The sequence below is a fragment of the Ciconia boyciana genome, chromosome 1 (assembly GCF_034638445.1).
Source record: "Ciconia boyciana chromosome 1, ASM3463844v1, whole genome shotgun sequence".
Taxonomy (NCBI): domain Eukaryota; kingdom Metazoa; phylum Chordata; class Aves; order Ciconiiformes; family Ciconiidae; genus Ciconia; species Ciconia boyciana.
The window spans coordinates 16,176,826-16,202,086 of NC_132934.1; the positions used below are offsets into that span (position 1 = coordinate 16,176,826).

The 25,261-nt window shown below is 37.5% G+C and overlaps 1 protein-coding gene across 7 annotated transcripts in view; it reads left to right on the top strand.

Annotated features, from left to right (window-relative positions):
- Positions 1–24,664, top strand: part of PIK3CG (phosphatidylinositol-4,5-bisphosphate 3-kinase catalytic subunit gamma) — a 37,628-nt gene extending 12,964 nt beyond the window's left edge. For all 7 annotated transcript variants that reach the window (XM_072859586.1, XM_072859567.1, XM_072859577.1 and 4 more), the window contains 9 exons: positions 125–190; positions 295–520; positions 4,482–4,585; positions 6,940–7,086; positions 8,340–8,430; positions 12,536–12,666; positions 15,218–15,329; positions 17,273–17,430; positions 22,627–24,664. In XM_072859586.1, coding sequence (XP_072715687.1) covers positions 125–190; positions 295–520; positions 4,482–4,585; positions 6,940–7,086; positions 8,340–8,430; positions 12,536–12,666; positions 15,218–15,329; positions 17,273–17,430; positions 22,627–22,908 — 1,317 coding nt within the window. In that variant the 3' untranslated portion in view covers positions 22,909–24,664. The remainder of the gene's footprint in view (positions 1–124; positions 191–294; positions 521–4,481; positions 4,586–6,939; positions 7,087–8,339; positions 8,431–12,535; positions 12,667–15,217; positions 15,330–17,272; positions 17,431–22,626) is intronic.
- Positions 24,665–25,261: the final 597 nt, after the last annotated feature.

The window sequence follows — 25,261 nt, forward strand, 5'->3', positions numbered from 1 at the left end:
ACCCGTTTTGTTATACATTTTCTCCTCTTGCAGCAATGCGCTCTCTAGATGTCATCAATAAAGTGTAAGTGCAATGGGATCTTAAATATGTTAATAACATGACTTCTATTTTTGTATTCCTCAGGCTGTGAAATTTGAGCCATATCATGACAGTGCATTAGCCAGATTTCTGCTAAAACGGGGTTTGAGAGTAAGTATTTCAAAATACAGCCAACTTATGCTGAAGTTACTGGCATTATTAAAACCCTTTGTCAAAAAATGCATGCTTATTGTAGTATTTTTTTTCACCTCTAGAACAAAAGAATTGGTCACTTCTTGTTTTGGTTCTTAAGAAGCGAGATTGCCCAGTCCATGCATTACCAACAGAGGTTTGCAGTCATCCTAGAAGCCTATCTGAGGGGCTGTGGAAAAGCAATGCTACATGATTTCATGAAGCAGGTTCAAGTAATTGAATTGCTGCATAAAGTCACAATGGAGATAAAATCAGTTTCTGCGGAAAAGTATGATGTCACTTCTCAAGGTATTTGCTAACAGGCATTTCTTCACTTGTAATAATACTCTTTTTTCTCTTTTGGTGTGAAAATCTAGGCAGCAAATTGTACTGTTTATTTTGAAAATTCATGGATAAATGACTGTCAAAGGGCATCATTATTACTTCTTTTAAAATGCCAGTGTAAGTTGATAGTCATTGAACCAATAATACATTTGTTTGCTTGTTCCACCCCAAAAGGGGAAGAATGTCAATGTTATAGACACCCAGTACATTCCCATGCTTTGGCTTATCTTCTTGAACCTCACGCCATGCAACTGGGAAACAGCTAAGTTCTTGTACATAACCCTTAGCTGAATTCCAGCACTGAAGAAAGAAACAACCCAGGACACAAATATTAACTGGAAATAAACAGAAAAAGTGACATTTGCCAAGAAACACAGCCTTACCCTAACCAGTCACTAAAAGACTCTTGGCAAGAAGACCGGGGAGGAGTCCAGTACAGCCTCTGCTAGGCCATGAAAGTAGCTGGTGGATCAGCAGTGAATATACAGAGCACATCTTTGGGGCTTTGTGATGGGCTGAATACGAGTCCTGTGAGACACAGATGTGGTATTGTTATTTCTAGTTCCTGTAAGCACTGCTTTGGAAGCCACAGTAGGGTTATGCAATGCCTGTTTACCTCTGGGTTTTGCCTGCCTTTCCCCCCTCCACCACCCTGACTTCCTTAAAAGCTTGTTTGTCATAATTTCTTGGTGTTGGGAGTAAGTGCAAGAAGACACACGACAATATCCAAATTCTAAAAGCTGTAGAGAGGCCAGCTCTTCCTGCATGTTCAGCCTGGTATGTTCCAGGCCAGGAAGTCCTTGGTTTGGAAAGCCATTCCACTCTGGTTATGCAGAAGTGGCTGTGGTGACGTTTCAGAAGAAATCTGAAGGAAATATGCATTTATTCTTCAATATATAATGTAGTATCAGTTACGTTACCACATAGTGTGAGTTAGGGGACTTACTGAACCCCCATATAAAATGGTCTTTCTAAACAACTTCCTAAATTTATGTTAAAATGCTCTACAATCTAAATATATTTGGTCAGAATCCTATGTTTTGGAAAGAAACTTTACAGCCTTGCAGATGTACATGTCTGTAACAGCAGTAGTTTCCATAATGTATTATCTTTGAAGGATATGTGGGCAAAGAAAAGCAATCGCATTAACACCCACCAGGTTTTGAAGTTAAATCTTTGTATGTAATGTACAGCAGAACATTGAAAGATGACTTATATAATTGACATTTTCACTGAATAAGGCTTCCTGAAACTATGGAGTGTCCTACTAATGCTATATCTAATTTAATTTATTCTCAGATTATTGATGATATGATTTTTCCTACAGGCACCCTTTACTTCTTACATTTTAAAAAATGTATATCCTAAAATTTCTTCTTTAGTTTATTGCTTCTTTTTTGCCCCATAATTTCTAACGTTCATAGTTGTTTATATTTTCAGTCTGAATGTTTCGGACTGTTTCATTTCATTCTGTCATGCAGCCTCATCTAATTCTTGTGTATATTTTTCTTCCTCCAGTATTTGTGGATTTTTTTAAAGAGTAAATTCCTTCCTGTTAGGTCCATACTAGTCCAGTAGCAATCATACTGTCAAACTGTTTCTTACACTTTTCATGTAATCTCTTTGCTTACATTTGAACACAGCGAGTAATAATAAATAAATAAATTCTTAAGATCATAATATTACAGCTTGCATAGGATTATCTGCTTTCATCACCACTCTATTAGATTATTTGTTTCCCAAGAATGTGTCTATGTAGCTGTTTCTTCTCTGAAAATGCATAGCACTTTGTTCTTAAGCCAGATCAACTTGAAATTGTTTTAGTGGGCATCTTGACTTGTGTTTTGAAATCACCTAATTCCTAATCTTTACTAGCTTCAATTGGTTGGCATACAATTTTCAAATTACATTACATTACAATGAGGAGACTTACTGAAATCAAGCTAGATTTGTCTAGGAAATCAATAGTTAAATTTTAGAAAACTGTTTCATGACCCAAGTTACTACAGCCTAGGGTTTTTTTGGTTTTGGTTTGTTTGGGGTTGTTTTTTTTTTAAAAGGTGTCTAATTATAAAGTCCACCTATTAGATCCTGTATCTTGCTGTCAGATTTATTTATTTTTTTACCAGAGGAGATACCACATTGGTCACCTGGCACTGCTAGGTAGTTCTTTTCTAAAAACCTTTAGGATAAGTGTAACGTGTGTGTTCTGTGAGTTCTCAGGGAATTCTTTTGGCTTGACTTCCTTAATTTGACAGCAACTTTTGAAATGTCTTAATTTTCTGGACATGACCCAGCAATGTGTGCTTGCAGCCCAGAAGGCCAACCATATCCTGGGCTGCATCAAAAGAAGCATGGCCAGCAGGCCAAGGGAGGTGATTCTGCCCCTCTACTCTGCTCTCGTGAGACCCCACCTGGAGTATTGCGTCCATCTCTGGAGTCCTCCGTTCAGGAGAGACATGGACCTGTTGGATCGGGTCCAGAGGAGGGCCACAAAAATGGTCAGAGGGATGGAACACCACTCCTATGAAGAAAGGCTGAGAGAGCTGGGGTTGTTCAGCCTGGAGAAGAAAAGGCTCTGGGGAGACCTTATTGCAGCCTTTCAGTACTTAAAGGAAGCTTACAAGAAAGATGGGGACAAGCTTTTTAGTAGGGCCTGTAGCAATAGGACAAGGGGTAATGGTTTTACACTAAAAGAGGGTAGATTCAGACTAGATATAAGGAAGAAATTTTTTACGATGAGGGTAGTGAAACACTGGCACAGGCTGCCCAGAGAGGTGGTAGATGCCCCATCCCTGGAAACATTCAAGGTCACGTTGGACGGGGCTCTGAGCAACCTGATCTAGTTGAAGATGTCCCTGCTCATTGCGGGGGGGTTGGACTAGATGACCTTTAAAGGTCCCTTCCAACCCAAACCATTCTATGATTCTATGATTTTATGATTTTGTATATTAGGTATCCAGGTCCATGTCTAGCTTTCTCATTACAATTTTTTTGCTCTTTAATTTTTATCTCCAAAATTACTTGAACATGTATATGCAGCCTCTGCTGTGTAGCTGCAATTTCTTTTAGAACAGTGTTCAGGTCTTTTCTGTAACGAAAGGTAATATCCAGTGTATTGCTTATGCTGCTAACACCTGTTACCTGAGATGAACGAAGTGCATCATATGTAGTATAATGCATGCTGTTCTAAGCTGAAGATTCAGAAGCTTGAGGTTTTATGAACGAAAAGATTCAGTTTATATATGAACATTAAAATTATTGTTTGTATAAATATACAGCAAATTTTATTCTTCCTGGAGTGTGAGATTAACAAGGCCGTACTATGAAACCAGTTCTACGAGGATAGGAAATTCAGTATCTCTATAGTTGGAGTCCTTATGATTACAGTATAATTGACTCCAAGAATTCAAAAGCCACAATTCTGTCTGCAAGAGCAATGAGGTAGGTCAAAATAATACTGGAAAATGCAAGGTGCTTTTAAATGCCTCCTGCTTCTGAGCCTTTAAGGTAGATAGTTCAACGTTTCCTTGGCAGTTATAAGGGCAAAGTATTTTTTGGTGTGTTGTGGTGTGTTTTGCTTTGTTTTTTAAATGAAAGGTGACATTTTAATGTAATCTCCTGAGTCTTCAGAAGAACACCAAGCACTGTGCAGTGCTTCTAACACTGTGTAGAGGGCACATGACTTGTGAGGTGCTTGAATGCTTTACCTTGAGGTATCTGAAACAGCCCTGACCATTAATAGTGCAAGTTAAAGAGTCTTTCTCCATTCCTTGAATTGAGAGATCCTTGAGGAAAGCAGTTTAAAAAGTAGCTAAACAGGGAGGTTTTTAGCTAAATCGTGTTGCTTAACAAGTTTGATTACCTATAACTATTTTGCCTTCCAACTTTCGATTTCATTGTGTTTTCTTACTTGTAATTGCAGTTATTGCACAGCTGAGACAAAAGCTTGAAAAACTACAGAGCAGCAAACTTCCAGAAAGTTTTAGAGTTCCATATGATCCTGGGCTAAGAGCAGGAGCCTTGGTGGTAAGTATATTCTGAGTTTCTACAAATCCTTTTTGAAAAAAATCTCCTACTTGCAAGTATGTGTCATTTGGTAAAAATTTTTGCTAATATGTCTAAAGGTCTTATTTCACTGTGAATATGATGACATTTCATGGACTCTGTAAGTTTTTGTTCCCAAAGCTATTAGCATTTTTCTAAATGTAATGACATGCCACCATGCACTAAAAAAATGCAACAACCCATAAAATCCTAATCATTAAATGGCAATTATGATTTTTCCATTAGTTTAATCCAGGATTTAACCAGGTAACTGATGTTTTTTTACATTAAATACCTGTATAAAACTGTTTTATCTGACTTCAGGGGCTTTGGGATATTCAGTTTCTGTTCCTCCAGTTACCCTGTCATAACCAGTTATGCAGTCTTACCCTGATTCATATCTGTCATTAAGGTCTACGTCCAGACCTTCATCTTACTAACAAAAATGTCTGCCTTAGCTATTTCTGATTTTTCAATATCTCTATGTTGCTTTTGTTACTTTTATTAGAAAATACATTAAGATTTTGTTAGAAATACATTAAGAAACACTTGGGTTTTTCTGTGTTGCTGCCTCCAGTTTTGTGGTGAGATTGCAGTGGCTTATGTTGACTTATAAGCAGTGGCTTATGTTGACAGTTGGAGTTAAAAACAAGATTAATAAATCAGCAGATGTGTAGTGAAAGGTAATTGGCTCATGCATCTGCTATGCAATGTGAGGTTCGGGTGAAGAAGCACAGTGAAGATCCTTGGATTCACTTAATGTGCAGCAGGGAGCCTACAAGAAAAGAATCCCTTGATTTTTCTCTTAGCTAAGGACAGACAAACCATCCAACCTAAGGAATTGCTGAATACTCATTTGGGTAACTGATACTAGTTGTCTAGATCTGGCCATGTTTCTGTTAAATAAACCTGTGCCTTGATAGACAGGCTATAAGCTAGTCTATCTTCAAGCTGAGAGAGTTAAACACCTCCCAGTTGGGCATGACTGAGGTACTGTCAGTACAGAAGTCAATTCAAACATTGTTTCCTCAGAAATACAAAATTTGTGGCTTCTTAAATATTATTTTCTTGATTGTATTTCTCTCTCTTTAGTCTTTTGTGTACAAAAATCACCAGCTGCATGACAAAAAGTGAATTTCAAAATAAAATAAAAGATCTTTCTGGATTTTCTAGTTTTCCTTCACTTAGGAAGTATGCAGCCCTACCAGGACCTTCCTAGACGAAGGAAGCAATAGATTTACAAGGGAAGGTAGCTATGTCCAAAAATAGATGGGTTAGAGCCTTTTTTTTTCCCCAAACTATATGAACAAAAATTTTTGATATAACAAACTGTATTGGTAAGCTTTCATTTCATCATCATTCTAGCAAGTGTTACTTGTCCATAGTCTTCAAACCCTGAAATTTGACTAGTCTAAACCAAATATTAGAAGTAAAATCAGTGTTTCTAGTAAGTTCAAAGATTTAAGAACTTCTTTCCTTTTTAAAAATAAGGATGGTAAAAACTGTTTTGTTTTAAACTACAAGCTCAGAACCTCAATCTGTGAAACATGAATATTCCAAAGTACTCTTCTCTGATGTCATTGATTCTGTCAGCTCTCAAACACTAATGTGCAATTGCTTTTATTATCTTAGATGGCTTTATTGTACATAGTAATGTTCAACAATGAACCAGGAATTCCAGAATAGAAAGTATTACATACACCAGTTGTATTAGACATAATTAGTTGAGAAAACATTTGAAATACTGCAATTTCAGTAGTTTCAGTGCTGAATTTCTCAAGATTAAAAATGTAATAAAACTAAATAGGGAATTAAATTTCTTATTTTATGAATGATTATGTTTAATTAGTTTCACAAATGCCATTTTCCCCATGAATTTGAACGAATTGAATCAAGCAATCTGGAATAACTGAAGTTGCTAGAAGTCACAAGGGTGGATAATGTGGTAAATTGCATTGGACAATGATTATGTTCCGGTTTTGCGAAGCACCTGTGTCAGAGTGCTGTTGTGAGGGTCTGGTATTTGCCAGTTTTGTCAGAATCTCTTATTCCTGGTTTAAAAGGTTTTTTTTCTGTCTGAAGCAGATTTACAAGCTAAATCCAGTTTCAGAGAGTCAAGGCATGCTTTTTCCTTTATCAAGGACAGTGTTAAAAGTTGTGCAGGTTCAGTGAGGCTTTATGTGGCAATTGAATACCATTCCTTACATGTGCTTTCAGTGTGTTTCTTGTGGTATAACTGATTGGAAGCTGGTAAACTAATCTATAGGTAGTGTGTCAAAAGGTTAGTTGTGTTGATGTTGGAGTACCATGGCTAGCAATAAATATGTCTTTCACAGATAGAAAAATGTAAAGTAATGGCATCTAAGAAGAAGCCCCTCTGGCTTGAGTTTAAATGTGCAGATCCAACAGCTCTATCAAATGAAACCATAGGCATAATCTTCAAACATGGAGATGACCTCCGTCAGGACATGCTTATTTTACAGGTATGATAGCTAAAATGTATAAAATAAATAACATGAATATTTTAAAATATTTTAAAATTGTTTTACTTTTCAGAAGTGTGTATACCTTATCTTTACTGTCCATATGAAATATGCGGTTGTCTTTTGTTTTTTAAACTGTGTATGGCAAGGCTGACATCAAAACTGGATCCTCTTTCTGGTACTGCAGTTTTTTATGTTACTGTGTTGTGGGTTAACCCTGGTGGGATGGGGAAAGAGGAAAGGAAGAGTAAAAGCAAGAAAACTTGTGGGTTGAGATAAAAATTGTTTAATAAGCAAAGGAGAAGTGGAAGAAGAGAGAAAGAAAACAAAACAAGTGATGCAAAGGCAGTCACTCACCACATCCCATGGGTAGACCAATGCCCAGCCAGTTCCTGCGCAAAAGATGGTTAACCTACCTAACCCCCTTCCTCTCTGTTTTATTGCTGAGCATGACATTATTCAGCATGCAATATTTCTTTGGTTGGTTTGGGTCCTCTGCCTGGTTGTGTCCCCTCCCAACCTCTTGTGCACCCCTGATCTATTCACAGTGGGACAGAGTGAGAATGGAGGCAGCCTTGATGCTCTGCAGCCACTGTTCAGCAATAGCTGGAACATCAGTGTGTTCCAGCATTGCTTTGGTCACCAACCTAAACCACAGCACCATACGAGCTGCTCTGAAGAAAATTAACTTTGTCCTAGCCAGACCCAGTGCATACTGTTACCTTGGTTTCTCCTGCTATGTGCCATAAATACTTCACATTTTGGTGTTCTAGAGAAGGAATCTTATTTAGTGCAACATGGCCTTTTTTTCTGATGAAGCATTTTTATCTATTTATGCAATGGGTGAAGTTACAAATGAAAAAGAAATCAGTAGGTAGGATTGCTCTAGTAATATTTCAGTGATTGTTCTGACAAACTGGTTTGTTAGCACTTTTGGGGATATTTATGCGAAAAAATGGACATACTTGCTAATGTATGTCCTCAGCTCATGTAGAAATCATATAATATATTTATTAATACTTTATAAAACAGTAGAGATTGCTTGGGCACAGGACAGATGAGGAAATATAAACCCTGGTTCTGTAACTGATAATCTTGAATGGCTGCACACTTTCTGTATTTATCTCTTAATCTGTAAAATAGACAAGTAAGTTTAGCCCCATTTCAGAAGTCTTGGTAGTGTTATTTGTGTGAGTAATAAGTAATGTCCAAATAATTTGAAATAACTTAGGGTATATGTTTGTTTTTACTAGATTCTTCGAATTATGGAATCCATTTGGGAAGCAGAATCCTTGGACCTCTGTTTGTTACCGTATGGTTGTATTTCTACAGGGAACAAAATAGGTATGTGATCACACTTACTGTGATTAGAAATTCAAAATACCATAGTTACAGAAGTTGCATATAGGAGAACTATTCTAGTATGCACTGTGGTCCTGAGATAAATAGCAGTTTATTACACTTTCTGTGAGCAGCCTTCAGTTGCATCTTAGCAATGGTTTCTGTCCTTCTGATGGGTATCCTTCAACTGCTGCACTAGCTTAACTGACTGTGATTATTGTGTAAGTCCAACTGTTTGGGTCCTGCTGCAAGTTTCTCTTTAATAATGATATTTGGTATGAAAAAGCAGTGAAAGTGAGTGACTCTAGTCAAGATGTGTTTTAATGTGTTGATAAGAATAAAATAGGGAAAAGAGTTAAAATAGCAAAACATTTGTGGTTTTTTCCTGACCTAAAGCTTCATACCCTGTACTACATAGAAGCAACAGCATTACTCAACAGGATGCTCAGGCAATATTTCTCAGTGGGCATTAGTTCCTGCAGCACAGATGATCTATTTTCCAGAATTCATGGTAGGAGAAATCAAGTAGTTGCTTACAAAGCTTCTGGCAAACTGTGTGATGGTGGCTATCCCAGCCAAAACCAGCACAGTAGAGCAACCTGATCAGCTCTGGAAGAGTCCAATTACATCCAGAAATGCCAAACTGATGTATAATTTATACATCCTGATGGCTCCAAACTGACTCTTTGTGGTTGGATTTGCCTATATTATGTACCCTAGCACATCCACATTGCACAGTTTCCTAGTATGCAGATAACACAGAATTGACTGTAGAGTCATTTTTGCTGAGCAGTTCTTGAATGATTGGCTGGAGGAGAGCCTCCTCAGTGTAGAAAAATTGGCCATGCCCAAATAAAGCTATTGTGCTGAAAAAAAAGCTTTGGCTGGTATAAACAGTGCGTTAGTGAGGCAGATTAGCAAGTACTGCTCTGCCATTTACTTAAAGCTTGAACATGTGTAAAAATCAGCAAGTTTGTTAATTCCTGTCATCGGTGTAGCTGGCAGTATTATAGTAACTGCATGGATTGATGAAATAATGATAATATAAATATTGCTATGTGTCTCCCATGATCTCCAGCTTTTTACTTCTTTTCTTTTTCAGCAATATATTTTGCTTTATGGATCAAAGAATAATGAACTGAGTCCCAATAAAATTAAGAACTCTTTTTAATATATATATATGTAATGTAATTCCTCTCTAAAATCCATTGCCACATAAATTTATCATCTTTTCTTTTGACTTCAAGATATCTCGGCAATGCAGAAAACCCAAACTCACTGATAAAATAGTTGGTAGTGTGACACAAAAGAGTGTCCTTTCTCCTAATATAAGTGTTTTAAAATTAAATAAATTGTATTGATAGAATTCTAATAATAAAGGATATGGAACATTATATATGAAAATACTAGCTAACTGTAAATATAAGGAGGGTTGGTTTTTTTCCTCTCCTTTAGGTATATTATAACAAACCTAATTTTTTAGAGAGATTTTTTGGATTTAATTTAATTTTGTTTAAAATCATCTTAAGACAATATAATCTACTGAAATAATGGAGGAAGGTGGAGGAATTCTGCCAGTGATCCTAGCATTCAAATTACAGACTTCATTATTCTTTCATGAATTCTTAATTGACTCCCCATTCTTTTATCTCAAGGAAATAATTTTTTATTTTCCTATATGCATGGGGAAGATGTAAGAATTTAGCATCCTTTCAGCACCACAGTAAGGGCATGGTTAATCACATAAAGACTCCTGTTCAGTTTGCTGAGAATACCTGCAGCCTAAATTAGTAATACCCAATGTGGGACACTTTGATGTAGAGCTGATGCTTGTTTGGAACAAACTCAAAGAGTAGTGGCATGCAAATGTTCTTGCACAATATTCATATGTGGTCTTCTTCCAAGCTTCTTCTTCCCTCCCTCATAGTATTTCCATGGAACTTTCTGTGTACTGACACAAGGACAGTACCCCATTCTACACTGAGCACAGGGAAACAGCCAGGTGTCTTACACCTGGGGCTGGCATCCCCTGCTGCGTAGAGCTTTCTCAGTCTGTTGAAGACATCTCCATTCAATGCAGTTTGCAATTTTGGAAACATCCGTCCTCTCCACTGCCAAAGAGACCTCTGTAGGAGGAACTTTCTCTTCTGTGTATCACTGGTAAAAGATCGTACCCTATTCTCTCTCCCTTTGACATGGCCATATGTTCCCAGCTCTGCGAGGCAATTATCACTACTTACTATGCTGCATCACTGCCAAATTTAAGAAGTTCAAGCTGGCACTTAATATGAGAGTCACCTGCTTTAGTACTGCAGATCCCCAGAAACATAGCATAGTGCATTTGCTGCTGCACTTCCTCCCAGTTGAATACAGCCCAGCTGAGATCCTCTATCCCGGTTACTGAAGCCTTCTCTAGGACTAACCATACCTACAGAGAGGCATGTCTGTATTTAGAAGTATTTGCCAGAAGAGCTATACTATTCCAGCAGATAACTTTTTTTACCATGATACCTTTAAAGTACTTACTTGGGCAGAATAAGCTGCACAACATTCTGTGTAGATTTTATATCACTCTTTTGGCAGTGCAGTGGAGAATGATCAGTAAAGGGTTTTCTCTAGGGACTTTTCACACTGCTAATCAACATAGCTATGCTGGGAGAAGTTTTAAATGCAAGGAGAAGCAGAAGATGCCTTCTGCAAAAGCTCTGCTCCCCTGGAATCAAGGAGCTCTTGGCCGGTAGAGGGAGATTTGTGAGCACAGGCAGGGGAAGCCTTTTCAACATCTGGAATGTGATCTGGAGCTCACTCCCAGGAGGAAAACAGCTTGACAAGCCCAGACCAAAATGCAGAGCTTTTTAATTTGGTGGTGTTGGCGGTGGGTTTTGGAGGTCATATTTCCACAATAGTTTTATGACAAACAAATCCAGGCCACTGTCAAGACAGAAGAAATACCTCCAGGTGGTATTTGGCCATGAATTCAGCCATACATGGAAGGCAAGGTCAGGAAGAGATTACTGCATTGTTACTCTGTTACTGAAAAATTTGCACATAATTCAGTAATTGCAAAAGGGTAGTACTGTGAACAGGTAGAAATTCATCCATTTCAGAGAGAGAGTCAAACTGAAACCGAATCAGAAACTGCTTTGAATCACTTTGGGGAGAAAGGGATATTTTTGTTTGCTTGCTTATCTTTGAGCTGGAGCTGAAACCAGGCTTTTACCTAGAATACACTGTTGAACTTGAACCAGAGGAAGAAAATATAATATTTCCAGTTACCAAATAAGTTCAACTAAAATCTGACCTTCCCCCATACAGGCATGCCCCATACGAGGGCAGACTGCATTTGCTAATCTTGGCTACAGTGCAGAGCTGTGTCGGAGCCTCTGTTTCTGCTTTTCTTTCTAGCTTCCCCTTCATCGCGTGCCATGTTAGTATGAACAGTACAAGTCCATGTTTCTGCACTGTATTGCTGTGATGTGCTGATTTGCCTTTGCGAGGATCTGTTCAGTTTAGGGTCCGACCTCTGGACCCTACCAGCCAGAGCTTTCCACCAGCAATCCCACTGCTATACCTCACTGTGTACTGGTATTTCTGAACCTTTCTGTGCATATGCACACTTAAGCTTAAAATGGATTTACTGCAGGAGGACCAGCTCTGTTCCTCTGCCACAGCTCTCACAACACTTGCATCCCTAGGCTGCTGCAATGCTACAGCTTCTCTTCAGCTCCTCAAATTGGTGAAGTTGGAGAGAAACTGGTGGGAATGTGAATGGTACCTGGGCTTCTGCAGAGGATCAGGACAGGAGGTAGTTCCTCTCCTTGGGAAAATCCTTAGGCAGAGGGTTCCCACTTATCATGTGATTCTTTCAATTTTAAAACGTTTTACATTCTAATGGAGTTTAGGATGCCAGGCTAGTTATGAGCTCTGGCTGATTTCAGCTGGGAATGAACAAGAACCACTGTTGCTTGTAAAATAAATTTCTGCTCACAACTTACAATGTTCTGCAGTTGATTTAAAAACCATAGTTTAAAATTTAATTTTGCATATTTTTAATATGCTTTGATATAAATTTAATAACTTCTTCTAACTTCTTCCTTGTTTTCTCTAGGAATGATTGAAATTGTGAAAGATGCTACAACAATTGCCAAAATTCAACAGAGTACAGTTGGCAACACTGGTGCATTTAAGGATGAAATACTAAACCAATGGCTCAAGGAAAGATGCATGATTGAAGAGAAGGTGAGTTCTTTGAATTTTTAGGTAGGATTTTCAAATGCACCCTACTAATTTAGAATCACAGAATCATAGAATTGTTTAGTTTGGAAAAGACCTTTAAGATCATTGAGTCCAACCATTAACCTAGCACTGCCAAGACCACCACTAAACCACATCCCTAAGCACCACATCTACACATCTTTGAAATACCTCCAGGGATGGTGACTCAACCACTTCCCTGGGCAGCCTGTTCCAGTGCTTGACCACCCTTTCAGTGAAGACATTTTTCCTGATATCCAATCTAAACCTTCCCTGGTACAACCTGAGGCCATTTCCTCTTGTCCTACCTCATGTTACTTGGGAGAAGAGACCAACCCCCACCTTGCTACAACCTCCTTTCAGGTAGTTGTAGAGAGCGATAAGGTCTCCCCTAAACCCCCTTTTCTCCAGGCTAAACAATCCCAGTTCCCTCAGCCGCTCCTCATAAGATTTGTGCTCTAGACCCTTCACCAGCTTCGTTGCCCTCCTTTGGACACGCTCCAGCACCTCAATGTCTCTCTTGTAGTGAGGGGCCCAAAACTGAACACAGGATTCGAGCTGCAGCCTCACCAGCACTGAGTACAGGGGCACGATCACTCCCCTAGTCCTGCTGGCCACACTATTTCTGATACAAGCCAGGATGGTGTTGGCCTTCTTGGCCACCTGGGCACACTGCTGATTCATATTCAGGCGGCTGTCGACCAACACCCCGCCAGGTCCTTTTCCACCGGGCAGCTTTCCAGCCACTCTTCCCCAAGCCTGTAGCGTTGCATGGGGTTGTTGTGACCCAAGTGCAGGACCCAGCACTTAGCCTTGTTGAATCTCATACAATTGGCCTCAGCCCATCGATCCAGCCTGTCCATTTTTTTTTATTTTATTTTTTTAAATTCCAAGTTTGTTGTGGTTTTACTTGAAGAGCTGTTACAATTTGTAGAGGGAAAAAAAAATCCTAAGTTGTAAAGTTGAATTTACTGGTCTGTACCCTCTGAACAGATTAGAAATGAAGTTAAACCTGATTTATCACTAATTCCTTTAGATAACTAACTGGGTTCATATAATTTACATTTAGTGTACCAACTAAAACTCCACTTTCCTGCAAGCATAGGGTTCTTAAAATTGTTAGTGCAAGTATTATTTGTAATAAAATTATTAAACTATGGAATGTATAACTAAACAGTAGATACCTGCAGAAACAACTGGTTGCATCAATACTGTGAATAAGTTTAAGTAATTTTTAGACCCTGTTTCTAAAAAGGTTTTAAAGCATAACTGAGAATTACGAAAAGTCCCAATTCTATTTATTATAACAGTAATCAGTATTGAGGCTACAGGAACTGGCCAGTTAGGTCCACAGAAAGTAGTTCTTCTACGCCCCTAATGGTAAGTGATTTTTAAAACCTTTCATCTGAAGGAAGTTTATTCTGCTTCCATCTCTTCTCTACTGCTGAAACATTAAAGCCAGTGGTGAATACATGCATGTTAAAATTTTAGGTCAAAAAAACCCTCTGTATCATGAACTCGACTATTATCATAAGTCTCTTCGCTGTTTGGAAGCTGTGCTGGGCCAGGTTAAGCACTGCAATTCCATGGTTATTAACAGTTAGGAAGCAGAAGAATAATCAGAACAGTTTAAAGGAATTGGTGTTTTAGTTACTACAATATTGACTCTTGGGTGGTTGTGTGGGTTCAGTAAGGTCTACTCTTCCTCTGGCAGAGTTGGCTCCTGCATTCTGTGGTTCATTCTTGGGCAATTTTTTTGCAATTGCCATGAATATTTCATTTATGTTCATAGATGTTTTGGCAGACATCTCCATGAACAATAAGCTGTTGTCATCTGCATAAGCTTGTGCTTCCTGGAAATCCACAGCTCTCTTGTTAGCTAGGTCAGCTTTGTTTCCTGCTAAAGCTATTAAAATGTTAGGACTTGCTTGTCACTGAAGTTCTTTAATCCAATTTTTAGCTCTGGCAAAAGGAGCACAGAGCCCATACGGTTGTGTTTGTGTTACTTACGTGAGTTTGAAAAATCCATTCATTTTCCCTGTACTCAGCCGTGGGTGTCTGTGAAAGAGCCTTTAGCATCCAGCTGGCAGCCGAGCTCCTGAGAAACAAGATGCTTTAGAAGTGACTCCTTTGTCAGTGGTATTTAGAAGTGATACATGAGGAGCAGATTGAAATTACATCTAAGAGCACTGAAAGGCAGTGTGGTTTCAGAGGATTTAAATACAGGTTTGCATACTCACAACTCCTTTGCTTAGGTAGGTCCACTGACCTACTAGAGCTTTCTGCCAGCTTTTTTTCTCAGAAAGCACAGACAACTATATGCGTATTTTATTTGTGCTAAGGGATAGAGCCTGCTCACACAGTACAGCGAGTGCAATGCAGGGCTGTGGTCTTAATCTCTGCTGTGCAACGGTGTATAAGACAGTTTGTCTAACTGTTGATAGATACATGTTGACAGAAAGGCATATGACTTTGAGAATGACTGAATTTAGTTTCTAGCATTGAAGCATTTAACATCTCTAAGATTTATTTTTAGTTTCAGGCAGCTGTGGAAAGATTTGTTTATTCTTGTGCTGGATACTGTGTGGCAACCTTTGTACTTGGAATAGGAGACAGGCACAATGACAACATTATGATTACAGAAACAGGTGAGTTATTTTTTGAGAATTTCATAGAAATGGGGACTGTCTATACTTCACTGGATTTATCTTTCATTTTAAGAAATAATGCACTTAATGACTGAAGAGACACAATCCAGTTCTGTCAGCATTGCTTACAAGTTCAGGTCCTCCTATGACATTGAAATGTATTGTCATCCCTTTTGGCCTTCGTGTAGGCTCTAGATAGTTATCATTAATAACGCCATTCTTTTCCAAGGACGAGTTTGTTACAAACTAAGTCATGAGGAATGTAAAACTAATTTTTTTTGGTGTCTAGATCTAAGAGCTAAAAGCCAAAAAACTTTAAAAAGCAGACAGCTGTTCACCTGTCTGAAGCGTGGATGTGGTTCTGACAGTGTTCAGTGGAACTCTATCTGTGTCAGAATCCAGATGTTACTGGACTATTTTCACTTCTGAGGAACATAATTGCTTTATATACCTCTGTAGAAAATCCTAGAAAATAAGTGTACATGGAGTGTATTGGTTTTGCTATTGAAGTCTGTGGGATGGTTGCGATCCTCCTGAAAGAAACGCTATTTTTTTTGTATTACAAACTTGGGGAATTATTTCTGTAGCTGCACACTGGTTCATCCCTAATTTTACTTACCTATGGAAGCCCCAGAAAGGGCCCCAGAACGAGCAGTACATATGGAGGAGTTCTATTTGGTCTAAGAAATTCACTTCCAGTTTCATGATCCTGTTCCTTTATCATTAGTCTTTACATAATGATAAGAGACAGAAAATACTTTTGGGCTTAGTTAGAAGGCTGTATATTTAATATTAATCATATTATAGTTAAATTTTTACCAGTTGAAGGCTAGAGAGAAGAAGTACCCTGAAGGCAGAAATGAGCTAATTGAAGACTACAGTAAAAAAGTACACCAGAAGTCCTTGAGGAAAAGAAGACAAGGAAATGCTTTAATTTCAACATTATATATAATATAGTGCAATGTTAGTGCCCATTTGCAGAGGTACAGGTCAGTAGAAAGGGAGACAGAGAAAGAATGGTTATTCTGTTGTGGTCAGGAGCAGGCTTGCCTTAGAGCCTTTAATGGGAGCTGTCTTGAGCAACGGAAGCCAGAAGGATGTCAGTCTGAGAGGTCTGCAGAGATTTGGTAGGTTGGGAGGACTCGGAAACTGGCTGAAATGCTGGAACATCTAAGGATGTTCCACCTGCAGATCACTGTTAAATATCATCTTACATCATCTGATGTTTTATCTTTTTTTATACATGTACTACTATTACAAATATATGTTTTTAAGTAACCATACTCTTTTATCCTTACATGTTGTCTGCCAGAGAAAGTAATAAAGTAATCTGAAGAGCAGCAGCACGCTCCAGTCCTGTAGGTGTAGTGATCCTTAAAAGGGGAGTTTTTCATCGCTTTCCTGGGAACTGACACCCTACTACAATCTCAAAGTTATCCAAAGGGTGACAATGCAAACTTATTCTGCACAGTACAGGGTGGTTTAGAAATTGGTAATGCAGGTCTGTGAGGAAGAAGAATGTTCTAATGAATGACATTAGCCAAGGAGCTGGATAGCACCAGAATCCCATGGGTATTTGAAACATAATCCACAAGCCTTTTCCATGTAGTGATGTGCTGGAGCTGATTGTTATGGATCTGAGACACAAGCTTTCCTTGGTTGGTTTTTGAAAAGCTGTGAGTGCATGTTTAGAAAATACAGCAGTTCTGCCAGGTTTTAACAACTGCCAAAGATAAATAAAAAGTAACTTTGCCAAGAGGACAGAATTATATATTTTAAAAAAAAAAAAAAAAAAGGGGAGAAAATAGTATTTTCTACTGAACTAAAGAGTGATCATATATACCCCAAAAAAGAGGGTTTGGAATTATTGTGAATCCAAGTAAGTGTTCTTGGCAGTTTATTGTATTTGAGCCTAACTGTGACTTCTTCTTCTCTTTATGAAGGTAACCTTTTCCATATTGATTTTGGCCATATTCTTGGGAATTATAAAAGCTTCCTTGGAATTAATAAGGAAAGAGTTCCTTTTGTGCTGACTCCGGATTTTCTGTTTGTCATGGGGACTTCTGGAAAGAAGACAAGTCTCCATTTCCATAAATTTCAGGTAAAGCGTGAATATCTAGCTGCAAATCAATTAAGCAATGTTTTTTACCCTCTGAAATGAACATTAGTGCCTTAGTTTTCAAAGGTCTAGGCTCCTGGGTATTATGTTAATAAAATTTACTGAATCATAGTACAATTCTGGGATATTTTAGGCCCAACTAAGAGAAAAAATTATCTGTAGGATTATGGGAACTAGAATTCAAATATCCACAAAGCCACATTGAAAAGCTTCAGTTAGCAGCAGACCAGATAGGTAGTCCTTTCTTTGTTTCTTGTCTTGATTGAAAATACTTTGTAGAGGGCTTCAGTATTTGTGCAATTAGGGGAGACTGATAGCACTAAGCAGAGCCTTCTGTGTAGTACGAGCAGGTGCAAGGCATTCCTCAGCTGGCTTTGCCAGTGTTATTCCCTCCTGATTCTGCCCTTGTGTTCTGGGGCTCAGACTACTGCATCTGAATAGAAATATGCAGCAACCCTAAGCTGTGTCAGATTCTGGTTTTGTGAAGTGGATGGACTTAACGCTCTGAAAGAAAAGAAGGGTATTAAAAATCTATTCTATTGCAGCTTCTATTTGAAATTGAGCCTGTCCGAAACAGTTGTGTTTTTTCAAGCTTGTGTAGGACCTGTCAAGGAGGGAGCAAAGCAAAATGCAGTTTAGTATGTTTAATGAAATGTCTGAGAGCGTGGCTGAGCAAAAGTAAATGGATAGCTGGGGTGTTATTCCTGTGCTCATCTTTAGGGACTTTAAATAAGTGCCTGATTTAGAAAGCAGGTTCCCTATAATAGCAAAAGAAAAAGTCTCCTCCAGAGTGTGCATCAAAGCAAAAGCCTAACTTAGATGTTCTGGATTCCCTGTGGATGAACCAGTCTCTGTCCTGGTAAGGAGTCTGGTTTTCTAACCTGAGTACCTAATTAAGGTTCTTATCGTTGGATAGTGAATGTATCCCTTTGAACCTATACATGATTGCACAGCAAATACCGAGGCAATTGTCATCCTTGAGCCCAGACTTCTGAAAATAACTGAAGAACCAGGTGCAATTTTTTGAGTCTTTGTTTTGCACAAGGACTACCTTTATCACAGCGCAGGTGTTTTGAAGGGGGCTTGTAGCTCAAAAGATTTAAAAGCAGGGTGGGTTTTGCTATGGGAGGGGAATGCTGAGCCTGTGCTCTCAGAGAAGCCTGTGAGCTGTGCTGCGCACAGGAAAGATGCTGTTGCTGCAGCTGTAAGCCATGTGCAAGTGTGGGGCTGAAACACCACTCTAGGGTATGTCATTTCATGGAAGACCTCTGTTCTGGAAGCAGAAAATAGTTGAAAATGTGAAAGTGTGCTAGTGGAGAATTGGAAGACTAGCAACCTGTTAGTGTCTGCAGTGAGGTAATGTTGCGTTCGTATATATGGATCATCAGCTTTTTAAAGAATATCTGACCTTTACTACAGCAGCCCAAATACCAAAAGCAATAGGAGGTGATTTTGGTCTTAGCCTCTCTTCAGTAAGCCGTGCCTTCATCATACAGTCCTGGGCTTGACTGAATACACATTTTGTTACTCTGGTACGAATTTCTAAATACTGCTACCATCCCGCTAGTGCAGACAGTTTAGGAATGCCATGATAGTGCCAGTGTCATTTCCGCTAGTGTCACTAACCAGATGAAGGGTGATTAATGTGCTTTATCTTTGTGAACTGTGACATGATATGTGACCTGGTCACTTTAAGTGGGATGATTTAGGCACAGACGACAATAATACTGACCAAAAAAATGTAAGTTCATGTACAGTTCTGCTGCGTTAGATACTGTTTATAAACTGCTATTCTGGTAGTAGATTAAAAGGCTTTTCTGTCTCAAAGACTAATAAAAAGAAAGTTAAAATACTTCCATACAAGTAAAATAGTAACACAGAGCAAGATCTGCATCACATACTTTGCTGTAAAAAATATATATTTTAATTATGTGGTCAGAGTAAACAAAATTATAGCTTCGCTTTTCAACTGGCTGGTTTCATCATGTTTCCTAGTATTGAGGGATTCATTCAGTGTGCCTGCTGACTCATTCATGTATTAATGGAAAAGTCTCAGCATTTATCCTTCATTAATTTTTAAGAGCATCTCTCATTAATTTGTACTTCAACTACATTAAAATAGGTTGTACTTTAGAGGAAACCTTTGTTTTTCACAGGCTTTGGTGGTTTTAATATTTTAAAATATCTACTTTTAAAAAAATTGTATTTCTCTGTCACCTATTGGATACAGTCCATACAGACTGCTAGCTATAGCTCATATTGCAGGTGTCAGAGGAGGTTAATTAGACAAATAATTTTGACCGAAGTTCACTGCAGCAGAGTATCATTCGTTATTAGTGAACTTCTAAAGCTGTCAGTGGCCTGGCAACTTTTCTGGAACTAGCAATAAAGCTCATTCCTATTAGCTCTTAATCTAAATTTTGCTTCCATTTTTGTTTGTGTTCCTTATGATGGTTTAATAAAAATTGGAGGCCAGAGGTTATTAATGACATCACAGAAATACTTAATAGGAAGCAGTATTTGATGGTCTTTTGTCCTAATCACAAAAATATATTTAAGCATGACTTAATCTGAGAAGACAAGTATTTTTCTGTTCCATCTATGAATTTTTCAGCTGCCTTAGTACTGTCCAGATTTCTCTTGCTGTAAGCATCATACGTGGTGGCATTTCCTTTCCAGCCTTTGGCTGAAACACATGCAATTCTCTTACTCCTACGTACACGCAACTTGTTCACTTCTTACTTGTAGAAACCCTTCAGAGAGCCTCATCTAAGATCTTTGTAGTCTTTTGGGCTTTGTCCATCTACCTATTATTAGTTTGCCTAAAATTGTCTTTGGTAGTTTTTGCATTAAATTTTGAATGCATTTTTATTCATTATATTTAATTTATTTAATTCATTATTTTTTCATTACTCCACTGACTTGATAATACAGAGATCTGTATTTTCAATACGAATCAAATTCTTCTGTACCATTTGTTTACAAAATCTCATGTATTTGATTGTCAAGTAAAGGTGACAGAAAGCAGAAGGGTGTACAATTCATCACTGAAAAATACTTATTTGTAGTATGCTGTACAGGGAAGGGATGGCCTATATAACAGAACTTGGACACTTTGTATTATAAAAATGCCTGACCTTTAGGATACTAATACTTAGGACAATTTCAAGCTCTCAGAATAATTATTCTTTATTGTCTATTGGGCAACAGGATTTTGGTTTCTCCTCAGCTCCTCTCTTTTGCCTGTGGCTTTAGATCAGTTAGCAGCTTTCTTCTTAATCCCATGGTAAACATCTACATATCCTTGACACATACATATGTGTTATTTTTTGTTCTCTCTGCCTCTGTCAGAAGTGTAGAAATTAGTTTTCTTGGAAGATGTTAATTCAAAACTCCATTCAGTTCCTGTCTGAATAAATAACTGTAACAGGCAGATACAGATTTTTTAAATCTTTTGAATTCCTGGAAGGACTGCCTTTGAGATGCAGTTCTTGACTGCATAATTGTTTTTCTGTCTCAGACACCCGCAGCAATGAGATGCATCATCCATAGAGAAATGTAAAACCTTCTTTGATATAACTATAAAGAGCTTTCATCTCTTTCAAGGGGAACAAAACACACACTAGCTCTTGCGACAAGATTTCCCTGTTTGAAGTTGGTAATACATAAGTAGAATTTCTTTTTTTTACTTTTTATTTTTTCCCCTGGTATCATGGAGAGAAACTAATCCCTGTGGTAAGATGGTGGTGTTTTCTGTTGTAAATTGTGCTTTGACCATTGCAATTTATCGTCTGCTTTGCTAGAGCTAAACAAACATTAGAGTTCATAAGTATGATCTTATTTCAGGACAGAATTTATTTGGAAACAGAGCGAAAGATTTAAGGGCCCAGGCAATAGGAAAAAAGAAACCCTACGGACAACATATCAACATATCATCTTCCTTCCTTAGTGTCTTCCTAACCTGTCTGGTTGGTTGTCCTGGTGTTGCTGATGTGAACAGTGATAGGTGTTAAGATTATTTCTGCACTTCTTACTGTTTCTAAGGAAGAAAAAACCCATACACCTTGTAAAAAATAAATGGTGTTCTAGGGGGCTGATGAGATTTGGTGGAACTTTACATGAAAATATTTGGATTTCTTAAGAATTCTTTAATAAATTCATATACATTTGTGGAAAGGTTAAATTGAATATTTAATTGGGTAAAAATTAGCATTGCTTCAGCTTTGAGTTTAATAGCAACGACCTTCTTGGTAATATTTTTCATCTTTTTACGTTACTCCTTTGCAGGCCCAATTTAACTTTCTAATATATGATTGATTTCTTCATTGCATTGTCTTCCTAAAGATGTTATTTCTAAAAGTAAATGAGTAATAAATTTAATATAAGAAATAATAATTTCAGGTTATGTATTAGTCACTTAGCATTAAATATTCTTTTAAAAAACATTGCGTGTTTTTCCAAGCTGCAGAAATTTCATTCTTCTAAAGGTTATGTTGTTAAGCACAAATTACTTATATATGGAAGTGAAAAAGCTATAAAAAAATAAATCTGTGGAATCCAGTATGACAGAACATGAACATAGAAGTCCTACAGCAAGGCAGTGTGCCTGAAAACTAGAGCTGTCAGCTGGAAAAATTTCTCAGAACACCAAGCCTGAAAAATCTTCTCCATTAAATAAGCCGTCACCTCTGCAAAGTTAACAGACATATATATAAAATGAGGACCAGTCCCCTGGAGGTGCTGCTTTATTCAGTATCACTTGCCAGCCATGGCCTTTAAATGGGAACATACCAATTGGAAAGGAAGACAATGAATTCTTGCTGTCTCTTTTAACAGCCACAGAAAGAGATTATATGACAGGGAAATTAATTTGAAATTTTGGTGAAGCTAAAGTTTTTTGCTTTAGTAATTAATATAATATTATTAAAAAGAGTCTTTAGTTTGCACATCAAAACAGCACTTGTTGCCCCAAGGTGTGGTGATGAATGAAGTAATATCGAGCGATGGATGCAGAAGTTCGCTTCACATTTCTGCTCAGGTGAATGGCTCTGTTGAGTCTCCTCTCTCTGATGTACTTGAGTGATTGAATAGCGTTGGTTAATGACAGTCCTGTGAAATTCCTCCACCACCCCTCTCAGTTCACCTCATTAATTAACAAAAAATTCTTCTCTCTTGTAGGATGTATGCGTGAAGGCTTATTTAGCTCTTCGACATCACACAAACCTGCTGATCATCCTGTTCTCCATGATGCTAATGACTGGAATGCCCCAATTAACCAGCAAAGAGGATATTGAATATATCCGGGATGCACTGACAGTAGGGAAGAGCGAAGAAGATGCCAAAAAGCATTTTCTTGATCAGATCGAGGTTTGCAGAGATAAGGGCTGGACTGTGCAATTTAACTGGTTTTTACATCTTGTCCTTGGAATCAAACAAGGAGTAGAAAAGCATTCTGCTTAATATTTTATGTAAATTAAATGTGGGTGTGAATAGGAGGTTAGTGAATCTACATGTTATTTATGAATTCTGAATAAATGAGCAGTCAAAATTGCCTTTACTTTGCTGGCAGCTTAAATGGATCTTCTAAAAAGGCAAGGACTTTTGCTCTGCCCCTCCAGAAGATCTTCCTGCAGTTAAGATTTCTTTTTTTTTTTTAATGTCTAATGACACTTCACATTGCTGAATTCTTTTAACTAGTTGCTTTGCTGATGTGGCCTGCATTTTTCTTGTTTTCTTCAATAATAATTTCAGCTAAATATGAAGGAGGAGCTTGAGTAAGATGACAACCTGCAAATTCAAATAGAAGTCCCCTATGACATTACCCTAATTGTTCATGAGGGTCAAGCCCTTCAAAAGCAGAAGAATCTGTTTAAAATCTATGGTTATATTGAAATCCCTGTAGGCAGTTCACTTCTTTCTCAGGATGGCTTACATTCAAGTGTTCTTCATCCACATCCTTCTCTTTTGTCCCTTTCTTAACACTTTGTCCTTTTTGGATTTTTAATATGTTGTCAGTAGAAAACAGCTTTGGCTTTATCACTAGAGGAAATTACTTTACTATTATTGTAGCCTCCTGACATAGACAACTGAGCTTGACTGTCCTGCCAGGAGAACTTCGTAGTTACCTGGAAGTTCCTCACATTTGAACCCGAAATTCTGAAGGTTTAATTTTGAAAGGTTTTTTACTGTACTTTTTAATGGGCAATGTCCGTGTTATATTACAGATTATATTCTGACTGTAAAGTTACTAAAATTCCAACTTTATAGTAAAAGCTGTGTAGAAAAAGCAATGGTACTTCCTTATTCCTCAGAGAAAACTCCTTATGTAAGAGTAATTGACCTTTTACCAAATATTTGAGAAACCCAAAGTTATTTATTCTTTGGTGATATATTTTCAGGATATACCTAGAAGGAATTAAATGTAATCTTTGAAATTGTGTATATTTTGCTATTTATTTTTAAATTCCTTAAGAGACTATACTACTGAAAAGCTATTTATGAAAGAAAAAATCCTTATCCTTAATTCCACTATTTAAACTTAAAAGAGGAAAAAATGGGCAGTGTTAAGTAGAATTTTAACTTCTCTACTGTAGGATGCCTGCAAATCATCAAGTCTGCCTATGGTAGGAAAGGAAAAAAATATACAGCATGAATTAGTCTTTGGTTTGAATTATTATGGTATACTTCCTGCTAATGGATTTTTACCAAAGAGAGAAGATGGCTTACAATATTGCTTTTTTGCACTTGTGCCCGTGTAATTTCTTCTTTCATTGTAGTGTTACATGGGTTTTACATTACATCTAAATGATTAACTGAATTTTTAAATTCTGTTATCATTTGCTTTGATCATTTCACAGAATTGTTAAGATTTTAACTACTGCTACCACTGTTACTACTGAGTGTATTCTTGAAGGATTTTTAATAAATGTACTGTAATTGGTGTCTCAGTTATGAGATATAGCCAATCTATTCTTGAAACATAGATGTTTAATTGGTTACTGTGCACAACTATTTTTGATATATATGGTAGACTCTAGTTAAGGAAATCTAAAAAGTGAAAATGTAGAATATTTTGTTGTTCTGCTCCATTATTATGCTGTGCAAGATAGGCTTAAGACCATGCTGAAATATAAACTAAATGGTGACTGTTGTCTGTAAAATGATATTTTTAGATTTGTATTTTATAGATCTGAAATAAATTGACATGTTCTATTCATTTGATTATCATTAATGAATAAGCAGCTTAGCCCAAAATACACATAAATATTTTTTATCCAGTTACTTAAAGACTATGTAATCTCAGTAAGAAATCATATTCAAAGTCCCACTCAGAGGAATTGGTTTAGTTCCATATTAATAACTCCGTATGATGTCAGATATCTTAAATTTGAATAGTCGATAGTATTAGAATTGCAATTATTATAATTTTAAAATGGGAATAGAATATTACCACTTTCTAAGAGCACTTTACTCATTCCTGGTTTGTTCTATAAAGAAAAGTTTTAAAAAGTAAGTAAATCTACTGCTAAATTTAACTCCAGCATAGGGAAATAAATGCTAATCACAACTTCAAGGGAAATGGCACTCTTGAAGCAGCCTCCATTCACAGGAAACAGTCTATGAGAGATCTGCACCCAGAGGAAAGCAGTTTAGTCCTGCACTAAACTTAGACTGATGATTTTTATCAGCAGTTGACAATGTGCTGTATTGAATTGTATACAATGTTTGTTACAGACATGTGAAACATCTCTGTGCTGAGCTAATAAGCAGACTTTTTCATTTCTTTCCTTGCCTGTGAAGGCTACGGTTGGGT